This window comes from Dreissena polymorpha, chromosome 3 (assembly GCF_020536995.1).
Source record: "Dreissena polymorpha isolate Duluth1 chromosome 3, UMN_Dpol_1.0, whole genome shotgun sequence".
In the NCBI taxonomy this organism is placed as follows: Eukaryota; Metazoa; Mollusca; class Bivalvia; order Myida; family Dreissenidae; genus Dreissena; species Dreissena polymorpha.
The window spans coordinates 50,393,688-50,414,072 of record NC_068357.1 but is presented as its reverse complement, the minus strand read 5'-3'; the positions used below and the strand labels follow the sequence as shown (position 1 = coordinate 50,414,072).

At 35.0% G+C, this 20,385-nt stretch overlaps 3 protein-coding genes across 5 annotated transcripts in view; 2 read left to right on the top strand and 1 right to left on the bottom strand.

The window, feature by feature from the left end:
- The window catches only part of LOC127874090 (uncharacterized), a 73,019-nt gene extending 63,864 nt beyond the window's left edge, over window positions 1–9,155 (top strand). For both annotated transcript variants that reach the window (XM_052418210.1, XM_052418209.1), the window contains 4 exons: window positions 2,104–2,274; window positions 4,752–4,824; window positions 5,231–5,294; window positions 6,061–9,155. In XM_052418210.1, coding sequence (XP_052274170.1) covers window positions 2,104–2,274; window positions 4,752–4,824; window positions 5,231–5,294; window positions 6,061–7,029 — 1,277 coding nt within the window. In that variant the 3' untranslated portion in view covers window positions 7,030–9,155. The remainder of the gene's footprint in view (window positions 1–2,103; window positions 2,275–4,751; window positions 4,825–5,230; window positions 5,295–6,060) is intronic.
- LOC127874089 (zinc finger SWIM domain-containing protein 6-like) overlaps window positions 1–20,385 on the bottom strand; it is a 358,176-nt gene that overhangs the window by 127,411 nt on the left and 210,380 nt on the right. The window lies entirely within an intron of this gene.
- The window catches only part of LOC127874099 (phospholipid phosphatase-related protein type 5-like), a 17,367-nt gene continuing 13,362 nt past the window's right edge, over window positions 16,381–20,385 (top strand). Inside the window, exon 1 of one of the 2 annotated variants that reach the window (XM_052418234.1) lies at window positions 16,381–16,455. The gene's annotated coding sequence lies outside the window, so the exon portion shown is untranslated. Of the gene's footprint in view, window positions 16,456–19,154; window positions 19,566–20,385 lie in introns of those variants that run through there. The other variant, XM_052418231.1, reaches the window with a different exon arrangement.

Sequence of the window (20,385 nt, the reverse complement as noted above, 5' to 3'; positions counted from 1 at the left end):
ACCAAAAAGTTATGTTGGTTTTGTGAAAATGTGTTTGAATAAAATTGCTTACTTTTTAGCTCGACTATTATATATGAAATATATATAGTGGAGCTATCCTACTCACCCCGGCGTCGGCGTTTCCGTCTGTTAGCATTAGCGTGCAAATGTTAAAGTTTGCGTACTACCCCAATTATTTTCCTTTTGCCTTTACATATTGCTTTCATATTTTGCATACTTGTTGACTAACATGACCCTTACCTATAAACAAGAGCGGACAACTCTATCAAGCATTTTTTCATAATAATGGCCCCTTTTCCACTTAGAATATGCAGCAAATGTTAAAGTTTGCGTACTACCCCGAATATTTTCAATGTCCCTTGACATTTTGCTTTTATATTTTGCATACTTGTTAACCATCATGACCCCAACCTATAAACAAGAGCATACAACTGTATCAAGCATTTTGACAGATTTATTGCCCCTTTTATACTTAGAATATGCATATTATTGATAAATCTATGTTAAACTTTGTGTACTACCCCAAATATTTCCTATATCCTTTGACATATTGCTTTTATATTTTGCATACTTGTTTACCAACATGACCCCAACCTATAAACAAGAGCAGACAACTCTATCAAGCATTTTTTATGCCCCCCTTCGAAGAAGAGGGGGTATATTGCTTTGCACATGTCGGTCGGTCTGTCGGTCGGTCCGTCCACCAAGTGGTTTCCGGATGATAACTCAAGAACGCTTATGCCTAGGATCATGAAACTTGATGGGTAGATTGATCATGACTTGCAGATGACCCCTATTGATTTTGAGGTCACTTGGTCAAAGGTCAAGGTCACGGTGACCCGAAATAGTAAAATGGTTTCCGGATGATAACTCAAGAACGCTTATGCCTCGGATCATGAAACTTGATAGGTAGATTGATCATGACTCGCAGATGACCCCTATTGATTTTGAGGTCACTAGGTCAAAGGTCAAGGTCACGGTGACCCGAAATAGTAAAATGGTTTCCAGATGATAACTCTAGAATGCTTATGCCTAGGATCATGAAACTTGATAGGAAGATTGACCATGACTCGCAGATGACCCCTATTGATTTTCAGGTCACTCGGTCAAAGGTCAAGGTCACAGTAACAAAAAAACATATTTACAAAATGGCTGTCACTACAACTGAGAGCCCATATGGGGGGCATGCATGTTTTACAAACAGCCCTTGTTCATAATTATGGCCCCTTTTCCACTTAGAATATGCAGCAAATGTTAAAGTTTGCGTACAACCCCAAATATTTTCTTGACATATTGCTTTCATATTTTCCATACTTGTTTACCATCATGACCCCAACCTATAAACAAGAGCATACAACAGTATCAAGCATTTTGGCAGGATTATTGCCCCTTTTATACTTAGAATATGCATATTATTGATAAATCTATGTTAAACTTTGTGTACTACCCCAAATATTTCCTATATTCTTTGACATATCGCTTTTATATTTTGCATACTTGTTCACCAACATGACCCCAACCTATAAACAAGAGCAGACCACTGTATCAAGCATTTTGACATAATTATGGCCCCTTTTACACTTAGATAATTTAACATTTTGCTTAAATTGCCATAACTTCTTTATTTATGATCACATTTTATTATTACTTTGACAAAACAACACTTACCTGAATACCACAATGGATTCCACCCAAACAATACCCCACGCCCCTACCCAGAATCCCTTCCCCCCCACTCGCCCCCCCCCCCCCCCCAATTTTTTTTCCACCCCCACCAACCTCCCCCCCCTCAAAAAAAAATATTTTTTTTTTAAATCATCTAATAATTACCCCACCCCACATTATACCCCCCCTCCCCCCCTACCACCCTACTCCCCCCCCCCCCCCCCGTAACAATTTTTTTTCTCCCTTTTTTTATTTTTGAAAGATCGTCTAATAAATGACCACACCACACTTATACTCCCTCTCAAACCCCCCGCCCCCCCCTAAAAATAATAAAATTGTTTTCCTTTTTTAAGGATAGAATTAATTTCTTTTACATTTCTTGCTTTTTAGTTGTTGTTTTTTTTTAATAATTGTAAATAACTCTCCATATGTCTACAGGTCAGAACTTCAAAGAGACAAATGTCTCAGCTGATATCTCCCATTGGACCCTTCAAGATCTGGAGGAGAATATGCCTGTGTGTGTCTGGGTGTGGGCACAGGGTCTTGCAGGGCCTGGTCCCGAAACCTTGGTGACACCTAATGCTTATGTCATGCAGCAGAGTTCAAAAGGTGAGCTTATGTGGGAAATGTTGTGTTGAATTTATTCTACTGTATTGAAAATGGCCATTTTTAGCTCAACTATTATATATGAAATATATATAGTGGAGCTATCCTACTCACCCCAGCGTTGCCGTTCCCGTGTCCGTTTGCATGGAAATGTTAAAGTTTGCGTACTACCCCAAATATTTTCAATGTCCTTTGACATATTGCTTTCATATTTTGCATACTTGTTTGCCATCATGACCCCAGCCTATAAACAAGAGCAGACAACTGTATCAAGCATTTTGACGGAATAATGGCCCCTTTTATACTTAGAATATGCATATTATTGATAAATCTATGTTAAAGTTTGCGTACTACCCCAAATATTACCTGTGTCCCTTGACATATTGCTTTCATATTTTGCATACTTGTTAACAATTATGACCCCAACCTATAACAAGAGCAGACAACTGTATCAAGCATTTTGACAGAATTATTGCCCCTTTTATACTTAGAATATGCATATTATTGATAAATCTATGTTAAAGTTTGCGTACTACCCCAAATATTACCTGTGTCCCTTGACATATTGCTTTCATATTTTGCATACTTGTTAACCAACATGACCCCAACCTATAAACAAGAGCAGACAACTGTATCAAGCATTTTGACAGAATTATGGCCCCTTTTATACTTTGAATATGCATATTATTGATAAATCTATGTTAAAGTTTGACAAAACAACACTTGCCTTACATGCCACAATGCACTCCTCTCAAACCATACCCCACGGCCCCCCCCCCCCCCCCCCAACCCCCCACCCCCCAAAAAAAATATAATTTTTTTTTTAGTTTTTTTTTTATTTTTGAAAGATCATCTATTAAATGATCACACACCCACATTATGCCCCCCTCTCCCCCCACCCCCCACCCACCCCCCAAAAAATAAAATAAAATTGTATTCTTATTTTTGAAAGATCATCTATTAAATGATCACAAACCCACATAATACCCCCCTCCCCCTCTCCATGATGGCTTACGTTATACTGTCAAGCACTCGAATAGTCGAGTGCGCTGTCCTCTGACAGCTCTTGTTTAATGACAGATTATGGGAGCACAGTAAATGTACTTAGACCTTCCTGCATCTACTTGGCCTAATGGCTTCAATAGTTGAATGCATGCTGACCTGTTCTTGTTCTTTGTCAATTGTAATTTCGATAAATTTAATCAATGGATGAGGGAAACAGAAAAGTTGTTGTTTTAACCAGCTTGATCATGAAGTTCTCAATGACCTGTTTATGAAAGGAAAATGCCTTCTGTTTTAAAAAGGGTCAAAAGTTAAACATTCATAATTAATCAAGCAATTAGGCAAAAATTGACCAGAAAAGCTTACCATGTGAAGAATGTGTATGCCATGCCCTTGCTCAAATGTCAAGGTTACTGCAATAGACCAAATGTCAGATCTACAGCTTGTCAGGACAGTATAGTTTGTTATTTTTCAGGTTATTTTTAAATTGCTTTGCACCAATAATCAGAGGTCATGGTCACACTTAGAAGTTGAAGGTTAAATTTTGCAGGTAGAGTGGCAAAGCTTTGGGCCTTGGACATTAATTTTTATCTCTATGATAACTGTTTTCTGGATGTTTTTTATGCAGTGCTTTTATATATTGAGCTCATTTTTGGTATGTGAGTCTACCTATATGACCTACATAATTATTAAATGTGAAATTCGTTCTGGGCCATTGATTTTTGGCGAAGTTATGGGCCTTGTACTTAGAAATTATCTGAATCATAACCTTTTTCCGGAGTTTTTTTTTACACAAAGCTTTCAGATATTGAGCTGATTTTTGGTTTGAGTTTGCCTACATTACTTGCAGATGAAGTGTGAGCTTCGTTTTAGTCCATTAATTTTTTACTAACTTATAGGCCTTGTCTTCTCTAAAGTAGCTGCTGTGGGAAGTCAAAGCGCAGAAGGGGGCATCGTGTTTCAAAACACAGCTCTTGTTCTTTACCATAATATTGACTTAACATGCAATTTTCTGTATGACCTTAAGGTCTCACTTGGAGTCAAATTTTGTCAGATTTGAGCTTTGGGATATGATAACCCTCTTGGTGTTATTGAATTGCACAAAATGTTTCCATCCTGCGGATTTGATTGTGAAAAAATAGAGTAATATTATTGTTTCTGAAACAGTACTTGTATTTAACAACTTCAATGTGGATTGAATAAAAGGCTTATGGCGATATATGGGATGTCTGCTGCTTTATTATGTATAAGTTATTTCCAATAGAATGTTAATGACGTTTGACTCTAAAATTTTAAGTATTTAAAAACAAAAAAAAGTAGGAGATCCAGAATAAAATCTTCTTGTATGGTAATTATATCATTACTGGCTTTAATTTATCATCACCAATTAAAAAGTTATGTTTGTAAATAATTGTACTTTAAACTTGTTAGTTACAAATATGTGTAAATATATTTAAATATGTTGTTGTTGTTTTCAGATGCTTCTATTATTGCTGGCAGTGTGGCTGCTGGTTTTATACCTGCAATTATAGTAGCATTTGTAATGTATAAGTAAGTATGATAATACATAGAAAGACATATGAAACATAAGTTCTTTATTTCTTCAACTAGAAAATAATTTTTTTATTTGGAAATTGTAAAAAAAAATGAACATTTCCACTCCACTCATTTTTTTGTCATCATAAATACTCACACATAAGACATAAAACATAAAGTAACAGTATTGAGGTATTGGCGTTTCTAACGTTTTCTTAACAAACTCATTTGTGTTCATTATTATCTAACGTAAAAGTCTTAAAGAAAATTCATAGGGTGTCCAGTTCCTATCTTGCTTTAAACATTAAATAGTATTTGCCGTATTATTTAAGATGTTAGTTTAAAATATGTCTACAGTATGTTTTGTTTATATAAAATTGTAATTGTTTTATATTGTGCAATGGTTTTTCTTTTTTTGCAGGTGTCAAGTATTAACCAAAGTTAAAGAGTGGTATAGGAACAAAAAGAAAATTGATATTGACCAGGTAAATATTGAATGTTCATCACATGAACACTAGACCCTGAGAATATGAATGTGCGTAGTCTAAAACAGCTCTTGATCTTAAAAATCATATCATAAACTTAAAATATTGACAAAATTGACATTGCTTGTAATTTTTAGTGTACATTATATTAGTTATGAGAGAGTAAGTAAAAGAAATTAAACTCATGATTGTTCGTAGTTGTTTTGGACCAGGTAGGAGCCCCTCTTACTAAACAAAATTAAAAAAGGCAATTTTACATTTTTAGAAGAATTATATTTTCTGTGCATATATGATGAATTTATTACAAAAAATGTATTTATTTGTGTATTCCTTCATATGTCTTTCATAAGAGGAACCTTTTATATTATTTATTAAAAATGTGATTTTTTACAAGTTTCAAGATACAGTTGCAAATAAATACTTAAACTTGTTGCAAGAATTTGGATGAGGCAGAGTCCAGATGTTTCTCTGGTTTAGAAATTTCTCAAATGTTTATTACTTTTGTTTTCTAATCTGTGACATTTACACATAAATCTTAATGTTTGTGTATATAATTAGTTAAAATTAAGACACTTTGCATACATTCTATTTGCAAACTTTGCTTTAGTTGTGCTTGAAACATTTATATGTAAATATATACCCAATATATGCATATGTTCATTTATTATTGTACTTTTAACCACTAAAAAAGTTCACAAATTTAAAGCACTCCAAAATTTACATTTTGGATATCGTTAATGAATACCTCATAACCATGTAATTGCAGATAATAATCAACAATCATCAGGAATTAAGTCCGTTAAACAACTCTGATGAAACCAATGGCTCTGGTAGTAGCTACCCATTAAATGGTTACCAGCGAACAGACCAAATGTCAGGTTTTACAGACACTGACGGATTTAATGGAGATTCGGCAAATCAGATGGAGTCGCGATGTACCGAAACAACAGGTCTCTTGTCTACAGGACGGAGCAGCGAAAACGTCCCAATGGAGCCCATTCAAGACTTTATGGAAATGGTTCACGAATCTCGTGATAAAATTCATGAAGTTATTGAAGTTGCAGAGGAAGACAGTAGAGAGGAAGAGAAAAAATGTTTAAATTCTGAGAACATTATTCAAATTGAAAATGAACATTCTTCATTGACTGATATTTTCAGTAAATTGGACATTCAAAGTGAGAACCCTTCCCTTGAGACAGATTTTAAAGACCCCCCTTCCAGTTACCGTGATGATTCTCCTTTGACAATTAAGCAGACTGAGCAATTCAGTGGCTCCAACTCTTTTCATGCCGTTGGTTACAAGGATGTGAGGCGGATGAGTTTATCAAACTTTGAAGAGGTCATTGACCTTGATTCAGATAGTGCGATCGGTTACCAAAAGACATTTTCAGATAGTGATCTGGATAGCTGTTCTACCTCTTCTGAGCCCATTGTTGGGGATGACCAGCAAGACACTTATCCAATATCAAATATGGTCAGAAAAGATTTCTTTTCTGATAAGATAGAGGAAGATGGTTGCAAATCGGATTGTTCCACAGATAAATCTCATGTTTCTACTGTTGAAAGTCCCTCACACAGTGCACCAAGCTACATGCAAGCTGGTTTAAACAAAGACTTCAATAGCACTAACACACAATTGCTGGGCAAAATGTCTGAAAAACATGACATTAATTTAAATGACAAGTCTCACATGATAAATGGGCAGGTAAGTCCCTGTGAAGAAAGTCTGTTCTAACTGTGATAATTGTTTTTTATAAATATTTTATCATAGCTTTTTTATGCACCCAGCATTTTTATGTGAAATTGTGATGGAACATTTTTGCCAGTCAAATGGGCAATCAAGCACTGATCAGGGGCATGTTTGTTTACGCATGTTTGTTTGTTCTTGTTGCTGATAATTGTTTCAATATATACTTGTTTCTGTTACTGGTCATGATTGTATGGATAAGAATCTTTTGTATGAAAATAATTTTAGATCAAGTTTTATCTTATTGCCCTGTATACCAAAGATCTATCAATAAAAATGCATGTTTATTGACAGATCTTTGTTTACACTTAATACCGAGATACATAATAAGTACACAAACATTGGTTTCCTTTATCATGGTCCTTATTTATGTATGTAACCAAGACGATGTTTGTATTTTTGAATGCAAAGGGTTTAGGTTTTAACACAGCAAAGAATGCAGCAGACACAATTTGTTGTGATTGAATAAGTGTATTAGGTTTTTAATTGAAATATAAAATGCTTTATTTAAAGAAACCTTTCTGATTGATTTATTGAATGCTATCGATTTTGTTTACACAATGTCACATGCTTGTTGGAGTCCTCCACATATTCTTGTTATTTTTTTAATGTGAAAGATTTTTTCATCATACCTACAAAACCTGTTACTGCCTACCTACTACCACTGCTGATGCTGCTAATAACTTTGTCATCACACAACTACATCTTCATGCCTGTCCTAACAATGCTCATCTTGTTTACATAGCTAATCAGTCGATGGACTGGGTTTGGGGATCTATTTCTATGACCTATCGTCCATAATTGAAAGTTTTAGAAGCTGTTTCAATTGGTGTTGTTCAGTGTCCTGTTTTACTATTTACACTGATGACAGATGTAGATTAGAAATGGTTATTTTCTTTCCAAAACCCACCAATACTAAAACTTGGTGTTAAGCACAGATTTAAGTATTTGCTAATGGTTACTGGATACGGCATTGACCTAAAGTGATCATAACTGTTGCTCATCATTGGAGGCTTCATTCTCATAAGCACTGGTTCTACCCTCAAAATGGACTCAAAAGAGTACCAATAAACCTCCTTATGACTCATTCAAGTTTGCATTGAAGTTTCAAAATTTCTTTATTGGTTTGTAGTGTTTACATACTTAATATTATGTGCCATTGTTTTCAATTTGTTAGTGTTTTTGTATTTCTGTTGTGGTAGAATTTAATTGTCAACATACAAAAGGAATCTATGATAAACAAATAGAGTGTGGTAGATATACCGGTAATTGTGTTTTTTTTATTAAATGCTGCAGACTAAATTATGTTTTATCACTGGTAAATATAAAGGATTGAAGTCAAACTTCAACTGTTATAACATGTACGTGAATTGCCATTACATTTCTGTGTTGTTTCTTGAAATAATGGCTTAGTATTTTCCCCTGTACTATGTCAAATTTAATTTATGTGAATGACATTGTAATAAAATTTCGGACATGATCTCTTTGTGTGGTGTTGTAAAACTTAAAATGTTTTCATTGTTGTACTTTACTACACTGCTTTAAAAAATGATCTGTATTATAATAACTGTTTGGAAGAAGATATGTACAAAGTTAATACAGCTATGATTTGCATGTGATGCAAACAAATGCCATCATTTATGTTTTGTGCCATATATTTTTGAAAGTGCATACTCATTTCATAATGTTTCCATCAACTTACATATTTTTTTATTCCGATAATAATCACTGTTTGTTGCTGTTTTGTCACTGTTAGATCTATTTTCATCTACTGGCATAGGACTATCATTTGTACAATCATCGTTGAGGCTCTGCATCTGTTTGATTTATACGAGCTGTACAGAAAAATGTGTTTGTCTGACACTAATGGTCCTTATTCTTATGATGCCATGCTCATGTTTTTCCTTTACTTGTGCATTCCACATTTTTCAAACAAACCAAACTCATCATATTTTCAATTTGCTGCTATACTAGTATGTGTTGTACAAATGCTTCGAATATATCTTATTTACATTTTTTAAATATTTTTATTACATTATTTATTATACATTATTCATTAAACATTGTCATATCTGTAGTACTGAATTTAGACAAAACATTAAACTTAGAATTGACATGATTTTGGTGATTTTCTCACACTAAATAAATGTTGTTGGTTTTACCTCAGCATAAAGTATTGTGGTTTGTGGCCCTGTTTTCTGTAGTCCGTCATTTTTCGTCAACAATTTGCTTCAAACGAAATCTCTTAATTGTTTGGCAGATTTACCCAAACCTTTTCAGAAATGATAATCATCCTCTGGGAACTGTCTTTAAAAGTTTTTCAAATCATTCATGTCCTTTGCATGTGTATGTCACCGGAACTAAAAATAGATTTATAAGTGTGATTTTTAAACTGTTTTCATGCCGAAATGGACATGGTTTCATGATTTTAGGGAATCTTTTTATCAAAACATGCACGCAGTTTTGTGATCAAATAAATAAAATGATTAAAGTTCAATAAGTGAAACCGCATATAAAGTTTTAAACAGTTTACTCTAAAAAAAATATGTTTTATTCCAATTTTACATAAATCTGTGTTGTTTGTTTTTACACGATTTGTATATTTTTCCATGGCCAGTTTTGGTTTGAAGACAGAGCCGTCTTTGTAGATAAAATATGTGTATCATTTTTATAGACCAATTATGGGGAAAAGCTCAGTTTTCTCAAACGGTGCAAACTATTCCAGTTTAATTTTTTTTCGACTATTTTAATAACTAGTTAAAATACATTAACGGGCGCTGTGCAGGCGCCCGTAAAGCTCATGAACAAAAGCTCAAACTAGCATATACAGCATCAAAATGGATACGCAAAGGTAGGGAGTGTGTAATCCCTGTGGTTTTCTTTTCTGTCCGTCCGAATACTTAAGTTTTCATGGATCTGAAACAAATTTCCATGATAATTGTTTCCGTCCAACTCGATGCTCTTTTGTCTTTCTGCCCTTCGTTTTTCCGTCCGCCACACTTTTTGTTTGATTCAAATTTGACGAAACTTATGAAGTATAAAGTATCTTTATAGGGCGGCCATGCGCATCCGTCAAGGTCGTTCTGGTCCAATAAGTATATACGTTATTGCCCAATGATTGCATGTATTTAATGTTTAAAGGAGTTTTGTTTCCGCTCATCATCTCTGGAATTTCATGAAAGTTCATGTGCGCTTTTCTTTTAGTGTGAACGTGTGCATATTGTCAGGTCATTCCGTATCATTGATGTTTTATGAATTATTGATCATCGAATAACAAATCATTGCTGCTTTTGATCTCATACAAGTATGAACGATTGTGTATGACACTTCATATGCAGCATCCGTTTTTAGTGTACATGCACGTTTTGATGTTATGCTACTTAAATAATTGTTCAGGCAGATAATTTGATTACTAAAGCGAGATCATACGATTTTTTTTCAAATATTTATGAATTTATATAAAATGTGTAAAAAAACTTATATTTCAATATAAATTAAAATAAAAGTTATGAAGCATATGTGTCGAAAAGTGCGAAATAAGCCAGATATTTAATTCTGAAATCGAAAATGTCTGTACAGTCGAATTCGCCAGCATGTATATCATGCATGTATGATGTGAATCTAAATTTAGTTTAACGGTTATTTTAAATTCCTGCAACGATATATACAATCTCTTGCACGACGGTTACATTACATTCACGTATGTGAGAGCAAGGAACGACAACTCTGCGTGGAGATTGCGATATATATTCATACGACACACGAACACTAACTCTGATCCTAATAAATAGACGAATGCTTCGGTTATTGTAGGAAAATATGTACGAAATATCTTCGTCACAATCGGCTCGGGGCGCTAATTTGTTTTTGCTGCATTTTATGAAATTCGTCTTCAATGTATAATTTCTTGCCCATTTCGTGTTATTGTAACATATTTTATCAATATATTACAATTTAACACATATAAAAAAAGTTTAATCTCGCTTTAATATGGCTAATGGACGTTTTTGTGTAAGACCACAGGACATGATAATCCAAATTTGATGAAACTTAATATGCAGCATCCCAACAGTGTAGGCATATGCATGTTTTCAGGATGCTCCAGTAATTAAGAACTGTCTCGTTCTGGGAGAAAACGACTCCGACTATTCACACGGTTACAAGTATTCCGGTTACACGTGGATACTTTTTTGTTGTTTTTAGCGCATCTATTTTTTGAAAAAAAAGAGCTATTGTCATCACCTTGGCGTCGGTGTCCGGTTAAGTTTTGTGTTTAGGTCACCTTTTTAGCTCACCTGAGCACAACGTGCTCATGGTGAGCTTTTGTGATCGCGTTTTGTCCGTCGTGCGTCGTCCGTCGTCAACATTTTGCCTTGTGAACACTCTAGAGGCCACATTTATTGTCTGATCTTCATGAAATTTGGTCAGAACATTTGTCCCATTGATACCTCGACTGAGTTCGAAACTGGGTCATGCTGTGTCAAAAACTAGGTCACTAGGTCAAAAAAAGAAAAACCATGTGAACATTGTAGAAGTCACATTTGATGCCCAATCTTCATGTAACTTTGTCAAAATGTTTGTTTAAATGATATGTTGGTTGAGTTCAAAAATGGTTTCGGTCCGTTGAAAAACATGGCCGCCAGGGGGCGGGGCAGTATTCCTTATATGGCTATAGAGAAACCTTGTGAACACTCTAGAAGTCACAATTTTTGCCCACTCATCATGAAACTTGGTCAAAACATTGGTTTCATTGATATCTCGGACGAGTTTGAAAATGGTCCAGATCGGTGAAAAAACATGGCCGCCAGGGGGCGGGGCAGTTTTCCTTTTATGGCTACAGTACAACCTTGTTAACACTCTAGAGGCCACATTTATTGTCCAATCTTCATGAAATTTGGTAGGAAGATTGGTCTCAATGATAGCTTGGATGAGTTCGAAAATGGTTACGTTTGCTTGAAAAACATGGCTGCCAAGGGGCGGGGCATTTTTCCTTATATGGATATATATGGCTATAGTAAAACCTTGTGAACACTCTAGAGGCCACATTTATTGTCCAATCTTCATGAAATTTGGTCAGAAGATTGGTCTCAATGATATCTTGGACGAGTTAAAAAATGATGCTGGTTGGTTGAAAAACATGGCTACCAGGGGGCGGGGCATTTTTCCTTAAATGGCTATAGTAAAACCTTGTTAACACTCTAGAGGCCACATTTATTTTCCGATCTTCATGAAACTTGGTCAGAAGATTTGTCCTAATGATATCTTGGATGAGTTCGAAAATGGTTTCGGTTGCTCAAAAAACATGGCCGTCAGGGGGCGGGGCATTTTTCCTTATATGGCTATATATCATGCTTTAGTAAAACCTTGTTAACACTCTAGAGGCCACATTTATTGTCCGATCATTATGAAACTTGGTCAGATGATTTGTCCCAATGATATTTTGGATGAATTCGAAAATGGTTCCGGTTGGTGGAAAAACATGGCCGCCAAGGGGGCGTGGCATTTTTCCTTATATACCTATAGTAAAAACCTTGTTAACACTAGAAGCCATATTTATTGTACGACCATCATGAAACTTTGTCAGAAGATTTGTCCCAATGATATTTTGGACAAGTTCAAAAGTGGTTCCAGTTGCTTGAAAAACATGGCCACCAGTGGGCGGGGCATTTTTCCTTATATGGACTTATGAATCTTCATGAAACTTTGTCAGTATATTTGTTTAAATGATATCTTGGATGTGTATGAAAATGGTTCTGGTCTGTTGAAAAACGTGGCTGCCAGGGTGTTCACTAGTCATGAAAGTTGGTAAGAACATATTGTTCTAATGACATCTTGGGCTGCACAGAACAGGTCAGTTCCTTTGAATCTCAGGTGAGCGACTTTGGGCCTTTCAGGCCCTCTTGTCTCAGAAAGTATCACTTCTATTGCATTCAAACTTGGTAAACTAACGTACTATCATGAGGGGACTGGGTTGGAAAAATTAGATAACTCTGGCGTGCATTTTGACAGAATTATGTGCCTTTTTTATACCAAGAAAATTGAAAATTTGGTTAAGTTGTGTGTTTAGGTCCATTTTATTCCTTAAGTAGCAAAGCTATTGCTTTCATACTTGCAACACTTTCTGACTATCATAAGGGGACTGTGCAGGCATAGTTATGTAACTCTGACTGGCATTTGTACAGAATTATGTGCCCTTTTTATACTTAGAAAATTGAAAATTTGGTTAAATTTTTGTGTTTAGGTCCACTTTAATCCTAAAGTATCAAAGCTATTGCTTTCATACTTGCAACACTTACTAACTATCTTAAGGGGACTGTACAGGCAAAGTTATGTAACTCTGACTGGCATTTTGACAGAATTATGGGCCCTTTATACTTATAAATTGAAAATTTGATTAAGTTTTGTGTTTTGGTCTACTTTACTCCTAAAGTATCATAGATATTGCTTTCATACTTGGAACACTCACAAACTATCATAAGGGGACAGTACAGGACAAGTTGCATAACTCTGGTTGTCATTTTGACGGAATTATGGCCCTTTTTTGACTTAGTAACTTTGAATATATGGTTAAATGTTGTGTTTAGATCCACTTCACTTCTAAAGTATCGAGGCTATTGCTTTCAAACTTCAAATACATCATGCTATCATGAGGGTACTGTACCTGGCAAGTTAAATTTTACCTTGACCTTTGAATGACCTTGACTATCAAGGTCAAATTATTAAATTTTGCTAAAATTGCCATAACTTCTTTATGATTAGATTCGATTGATACTTTGACATAACAACTCTTACCTGACATACCACAATAGACTTCACCCAGACCATCCCCCACGCCCCCCACCCCCGAATTCCCCCCCCCCAAAAAAAAATCCTTTATTTCATTTTTTTAAAGAGCATCCAATAAATGACTACGCCCTCACACTATACCCTCCCCCCCCCCCACCGCCCCGCCCACCCCCCCAATTGTTTTTGAAACATGGTTAAAAAAAATAAAAAAATTCTGAAATACCGTCCAACCATCCCACCCAAAAATACCCCCGCCCCCCCCCCCCCCATAAAAAATAAATATTTTTTTTGCATTTTTTTTTCTTATTTTTGGAAGATAATGTAATAAATGACCACACACCCACACTTTACACCTCTCTCCACCCCACCCCTCCCTCTTTTGTGATTGAAGTATTGAGATAGGTCCCTTCACCTTTAAAAGAAAAATAGATGAGCGGTCTGCACCCGCAAGGCGGTGCTCTTGTTAAATATTCGCAACTGAGTGTGGGCACTTCTTTTTCTGGGAGCAAATGGATGCCATGCATACAATGTTCACGTTTAAAAACCAGAACTATTTTCAAAGGTTCCTTGATTGGCTTAATGAATAACAAATTGACATAAGTTTTAGGAACGAAAGGCAATCTAGGTATTCGTTATGGTAATATTTCTCGAGAAAAAAATGTTGAAAGTGTCACACAACGCCATGACATTATTGGAACGCTCGCGCCCTTTCGTGCAAACAGAATAAAAATTGCATCATGATGATTCGAAAAATATATACATAATTTTTCATCTTAATAACAGTATACATGTATATGGAATAGTTTACCCGATGAGATAAGTGTTAAAAGGTTATCTTATACTTTGGGCAGTATATTCTGTACACATGTAGTCATGATTATTTTCTGAATATTTTTGTCAATAGTGTTACCAAACCACATTGCAGTAATTTTTTATAGATGCTAGGAATCAAAAACTTGTATTAGTCATTAATTATTAGTGGTGAAAAAGTCAAATTTTAGTTGCATTGTTCAGAATTTCCTGTCAAGGACGTTAAGATAGTTTCTGTTGTTTGTAATTGTTAAATATCTGTATCATTTTTATGCATTCCCCTGTTTGCTAATCCGGATTAGCATATTAAATGTATGTAAAATCTAGTTTCGCTCTTATTGATTTCGGTTTAGGCAATTAAGTTTGTGTTTGACAAATTACATTAAAATTAGATTTAGCCAAGGAATTTGACATCGTTAATCTTTATGTAAATAAAGAAGGCACTAACGAAACGTCTGACATCAACATACCGAACGCTAGACGACAAAGACATTTGCGACTAACTAAAGATTTCGGAAACCGACGACCCAGAAGAAATACACCGTCGATTTAGATTTACACCACACGACATTGCCCGCATAGAAAGACTGATCGGACATAGAATGGAAAGACCAACTTAACGGAATCAACCATGACACCGAGGCAACACAAATTTATAACTCTGAGATTTTTGTATCCAGAAGTGGATAATTGTGTGGTAGCCATTGCTACAGTGTTATTGGTCGGGACCAAAGTAAGTGACACACTGTGAACTGAAAGATTGCATTATCAAATGCTCGACTACGGAGAGACATATATCAATAATAATGCATCCTGGTGAGAAAGTCTCTTGATCACCATATCCATTTACTGGTGATTACAGTGTGCTGAATAATCATGTTTTATAATACAGAAATTATTTACTTTCTTAGTTGATTTTTATGATTTTGATGTACAACGATGTGCTTGTAATAAATATTTAAAATAATGTAAATATAGAATATTTACACCATGAGCACCCCACGACATCAGGGGAGTAACGACGCCCGTGCGAAGACGAGAAATGTTATTGAAAGAGTACTCGAGCGGATGTTTCATACTCTTCCTGGAGAGGTATTAATGTAGTAGTAATTCAAGTGTCAATACGCAATATAATCTTTATGATAACCATAAGTTTCAGAATTTTAACTAGCGCTGTTTAAAAGAAAATGTAAGAATGAAGCCATGCACAGTTTCGAGAATCATTGTCGCATGTGCAGTGTTGCGCAACTTGACCAATCCGTGTGTTTAGGGGGTGGAATTCCCAGAAAATAACGACCCTCAATCTTAAACACTAGTCCAGCTTGAGGGTAACCCTGATGTTCAGGGTATCAGGGATTGAATAACCGCCAACTAATTCAGGTTTGACAATCATAATTTCAATGGCAGGGTACTAAATCATGTTCATAAATAAATATCCAACGGTTATATGTTTATTTTATGTTTAACATCACACATTAAATAAATATTATGACTTTGTACAACAATTTTAAAACAACAATATATTATATAACAATTAAAAGGCAGTTGAAGCTCTGGCGGTTAAGAAAAAATACATAACATGGTACACACGTTATGCAGTGTAATACAAACATAGTGTTAATATAGGCTAGTGCACTAAGGCGGTAAAGATGTTTGATTTACAACTGGTCTATAACACGTCTCATCAACGTACGCGTTGCCTCCAAAAAGATTGTTTTTCGAGTCTGTATCAGTAACATATTCCCTATGAACTTTTGTGGCGCAGGCATAACAATCAATTTGAAGTTGCTTCAGGGTCAGCTGTTTTCTGATTTATTGGTAAGAGAATTATAGCATTTGTTACCTTTAACATTTGCATATGATAACTTAATAATGGATACATATTCTTATTTCATGTCATTTTTAATGATTATTTGAAGATAAGACCAACTGATGCCACGATTCTGGAGTGTTTATGTTTAATTTTAAATCAGCGAAAGTTTTATTATATTTTTAAGAAATTTTAATTTGATTCAATGACTGATACTGGTCAAGTTTTAATCTATCAAATGCCATCGTTAGATAAAGCTTGAATATATCTGAAAGGAAATAATAATGGATACCATCTACCACTATCTGGGTTCATGATTGATTCTCCTACTTTCTGTGTCTTTCTTATTAATTTCAACTGACACACTGAAATTCAGATGTTTTGTTATTTGTTAAACATACCGCAACATATTTATATCTATGGTATAAAAAATGACGATTCTTACTTAATTATGAAAACTTAATTGCAGTTGGAACGTTTGTATAATTTAATTACAATAACTTAATAATTACTGTTCAATCGGAATTCAGTTCAAAATACCTTAGGATGATTGATAAACGAATAACTGCATAACTTATGCGTACCGAAATGTGGGAGCATAAAGTCGCCGCATTGTCCGTCCGCTCGAAAACTTATTTTGATGGAATTGAATTTTTAGTAAGAGTGAAACGAATTTCCCCGGTAATGATTCAAGTCCTACTTGATGTCCGCCATAGTTTTTGTTTCAGCGATATATCGCAGACACTAATGATCCGAATGTCATATGCAGCATCTCTGTATGGTAGACATGCCAATCGTTGTAAGTAGTTTCATGCCAATATTTTTCAGGGACTTATATCCTCTTGGGTAATAATGTGTTTCCCCACAAGATCAAAAACACAAATGATCGAACTGTGATGAAACTCCCATGTGCAACAACCCTTCAGGGATAGCATGATTGTCCAGTGGTTCCGCGCAAATTATTTTTCAGAGAGTCATTGCCTTTTTATAAGTAAACGAGAGCGCCGATGGCGTTAAAAGCATAGGTGCAAGATACAGGGAAGAATGGCGTCACGTGGTATAATGTAGTTCGATATCGCCATCCGCGAATTTCTCAAATCAATAATTTCAAACAATTACCGACTATTTAAATAGATAATCTTTCCATTTACATCAGTGTTTGAAACGCTTATGAAAAATAATTACCCAAGCCTTTCAAAATTTAAGCACGGACAGATCTGTATCGAACTATTGTTTTCACAAATGAAAATAGACGCTACCCTATTCGTCTGCGTCAAGAATTTGTCGTAAAACTTGTGGTAAGCGTTAGATGCAGACGTGCACAACAGATTGAGTTCTGAATACAGATTTCTGGATGGAGATTTTTATAGAAACTCCTCACAGCAGTTACTTCCCTTGCTTCGCCCGGTCAGTAACTTCTAGTATAAGGGAGGCCACTGCGTAGGAGATTGAGATTTATAATGCAGATAGAATTGTTTTACGAACGAAATTTGTTTTAGGTTATAAGAAGATTTTTTGACATAAAACGGTCTTAGAAAAATTCACTAAAAACGGTGTCAGCAATATTCTTGGAAGAAAACGTTAGAAAAACGTTTCCAAAAAAAAATTGTAAGAATGACCATATACTAAATTAAATAGATATTTCGTCTGATTTTTGATCAAGTAAGGCTTCATAAAGGGCAACCGATCGATGTGGATTTTCGAAATGTGGTATATACCATAAGCATAGGTGCGTAAACGCACCTATGCTAAAAATAATATGATTTTTTTTCAGTTTCTTCAGTGATTGCAGGAACATAATATGCAGTTTATATTTGGTATTCTTAAATGTCGGACGTGTGCATATTGTTAGAGAGCGTTAGTGACATTCGACTCATAATTTGTTTCCGCGGTAAATCTTGAACACCTTTATCCAAAGTTATGTATATGTATATGAAGCATTGGCTGGCCATTTACATACTGTAACAGCATTCCCTCTAATGTCAGGTTAATAGCATTGTTGATCTTGCAAAGAGTTATACATACATTGACGAAGCGCATCATCTGGGAGCATCCATCCGTTTCACGGATATTCTTGATTATTCACTAATGACGAAATTAACGGATTGTGTTTACTCCCTGTGATATATCCATAATTTAAGTCGGGTCCTATTTTAATCAATATCGTCATTTCTGTTAATACAAACATTTCCGACAAATTTCTACACCTCAACGTACAAACTATCTTGCATGGATCGTTTCTTATGACATTAAGTTGTGCACGTGCAATTTTGATTATATTAAAATTCCTCGAGGTGTGCCTTTTTTCAACTCCCGCTTTCTAAAACTCGACTTGTACACCTTGCTTCGCAATACGATGACGTGGCGTCGGAAGAGTCGAGTTATTCAATACTATTGTTACAAGTTGCGTAGATGTAATCACAATATAAATATAAAGGGCGGCCCCATTAGCTGTTAAAAGGAGGACTACTGTAACAGCTAAATTAAGCTATGTTTATATCAGTGTTTTATTTTGTATTTTGTTAGTAATTACCAGTATACGTTTGATAAGTTTGTCGCCCTGGCCCGAAAGTCCACGAAAGCATTTGACTGCACTAAATATATTTTTTCGATGTGCACTTAAATCGAGTATTTAAAAAAAAATAAGTTAACGTCTGTGCAGTTTCGTCCTAAAATAAAGATTCTTTCAACGAAAGATCCAAACAAGAATGTCGGGCATGAAATTTGATGGTCGGAGTATCAAAAACGGCTAAATACAGTTTGCGAATGGCAAAAACCGATGTTATCCGCATTAACGCTTAAATGTAACACGGTTTTTAACGCTTCACATTACTCGAGCGTAAACGACGGTAGGTGGAGAAATTCGTATCTAACATACAAACAAGTCCCACCACTTTTGTATCGAAGACAACACAGACGACAGACGTGCGCTGATTGTGTCCTCACTAAAAAGTCATACATTAAAAAACATACGTTGATAAGTTCAATTTTGGCGTTGTTATTGGATATTTATTTTACCTAGTAAATGACATCTGTGTGTTTTTGGAATTAAGGTGTGGCGTTTCTGGGCCGGAGTTTTTCAACGTTTTGTGATTATTTTTCGATGTAAATGTGATTGGTAAGTGCAGGGTTTTACTTTTCATTAAGTACTGTGCGATGTGTTTTTTAAATAATAGATTACAGTGTCAATTATAGTAATTGAAATTTTTCTCAATCGCCGTCATTAAAACCGACGTAAATTGGAATATTTGTCTGTTTCTTTTCTGTTTTCATTTAAATATACGGAATCAAACTCTTCTAAAAAGACAATAGTGTACCTGTACAAAGTGTTTATAAGCGTTTTATGGCAATTATAAATTATTACGTTAATAAAGTCAATTTGATACAGACATTTAATACCATCTGTGAAATGCAAACTATCTCTCTAAACATATTAAATCAACCGCCCATATTTCCTTACCAACATTTCATAACGATTTTATTCAGAAAGCCGATCATTGCCTTTATTTTACGATATTTTGTTAAATGAAAACGAAAACTTTGTAACCACGAACACACCTCATATACAGACTTGTGTATAACCCCGCACTAGTATAAATTTCAGTGATTAATTTCAGGGTTGAACTGCTTCACTGTATGTAAAACAATTCACTCATTGTGAATTTAACGACGTTTTAATATCAACGCGCTGTTTCAAGCGTTACTCATTTGACAGCACTTAGAATTCTAATATGGACTGACAATTTATATCGTTTCTTTTGAATGGCTGTTCATGGAAACGTAATGTCGTTGGTTTATTTTTTCTCTGTCTTTTTTATATTTCAATCAATCAAATTAAACACACACAAAATGATAATAAAAACGTTCTTATTTTGATTTCTTAATTTTTGTTGGAGAAATTGTACTGACCACGGTCCGTATTGATGATCACATGTGCA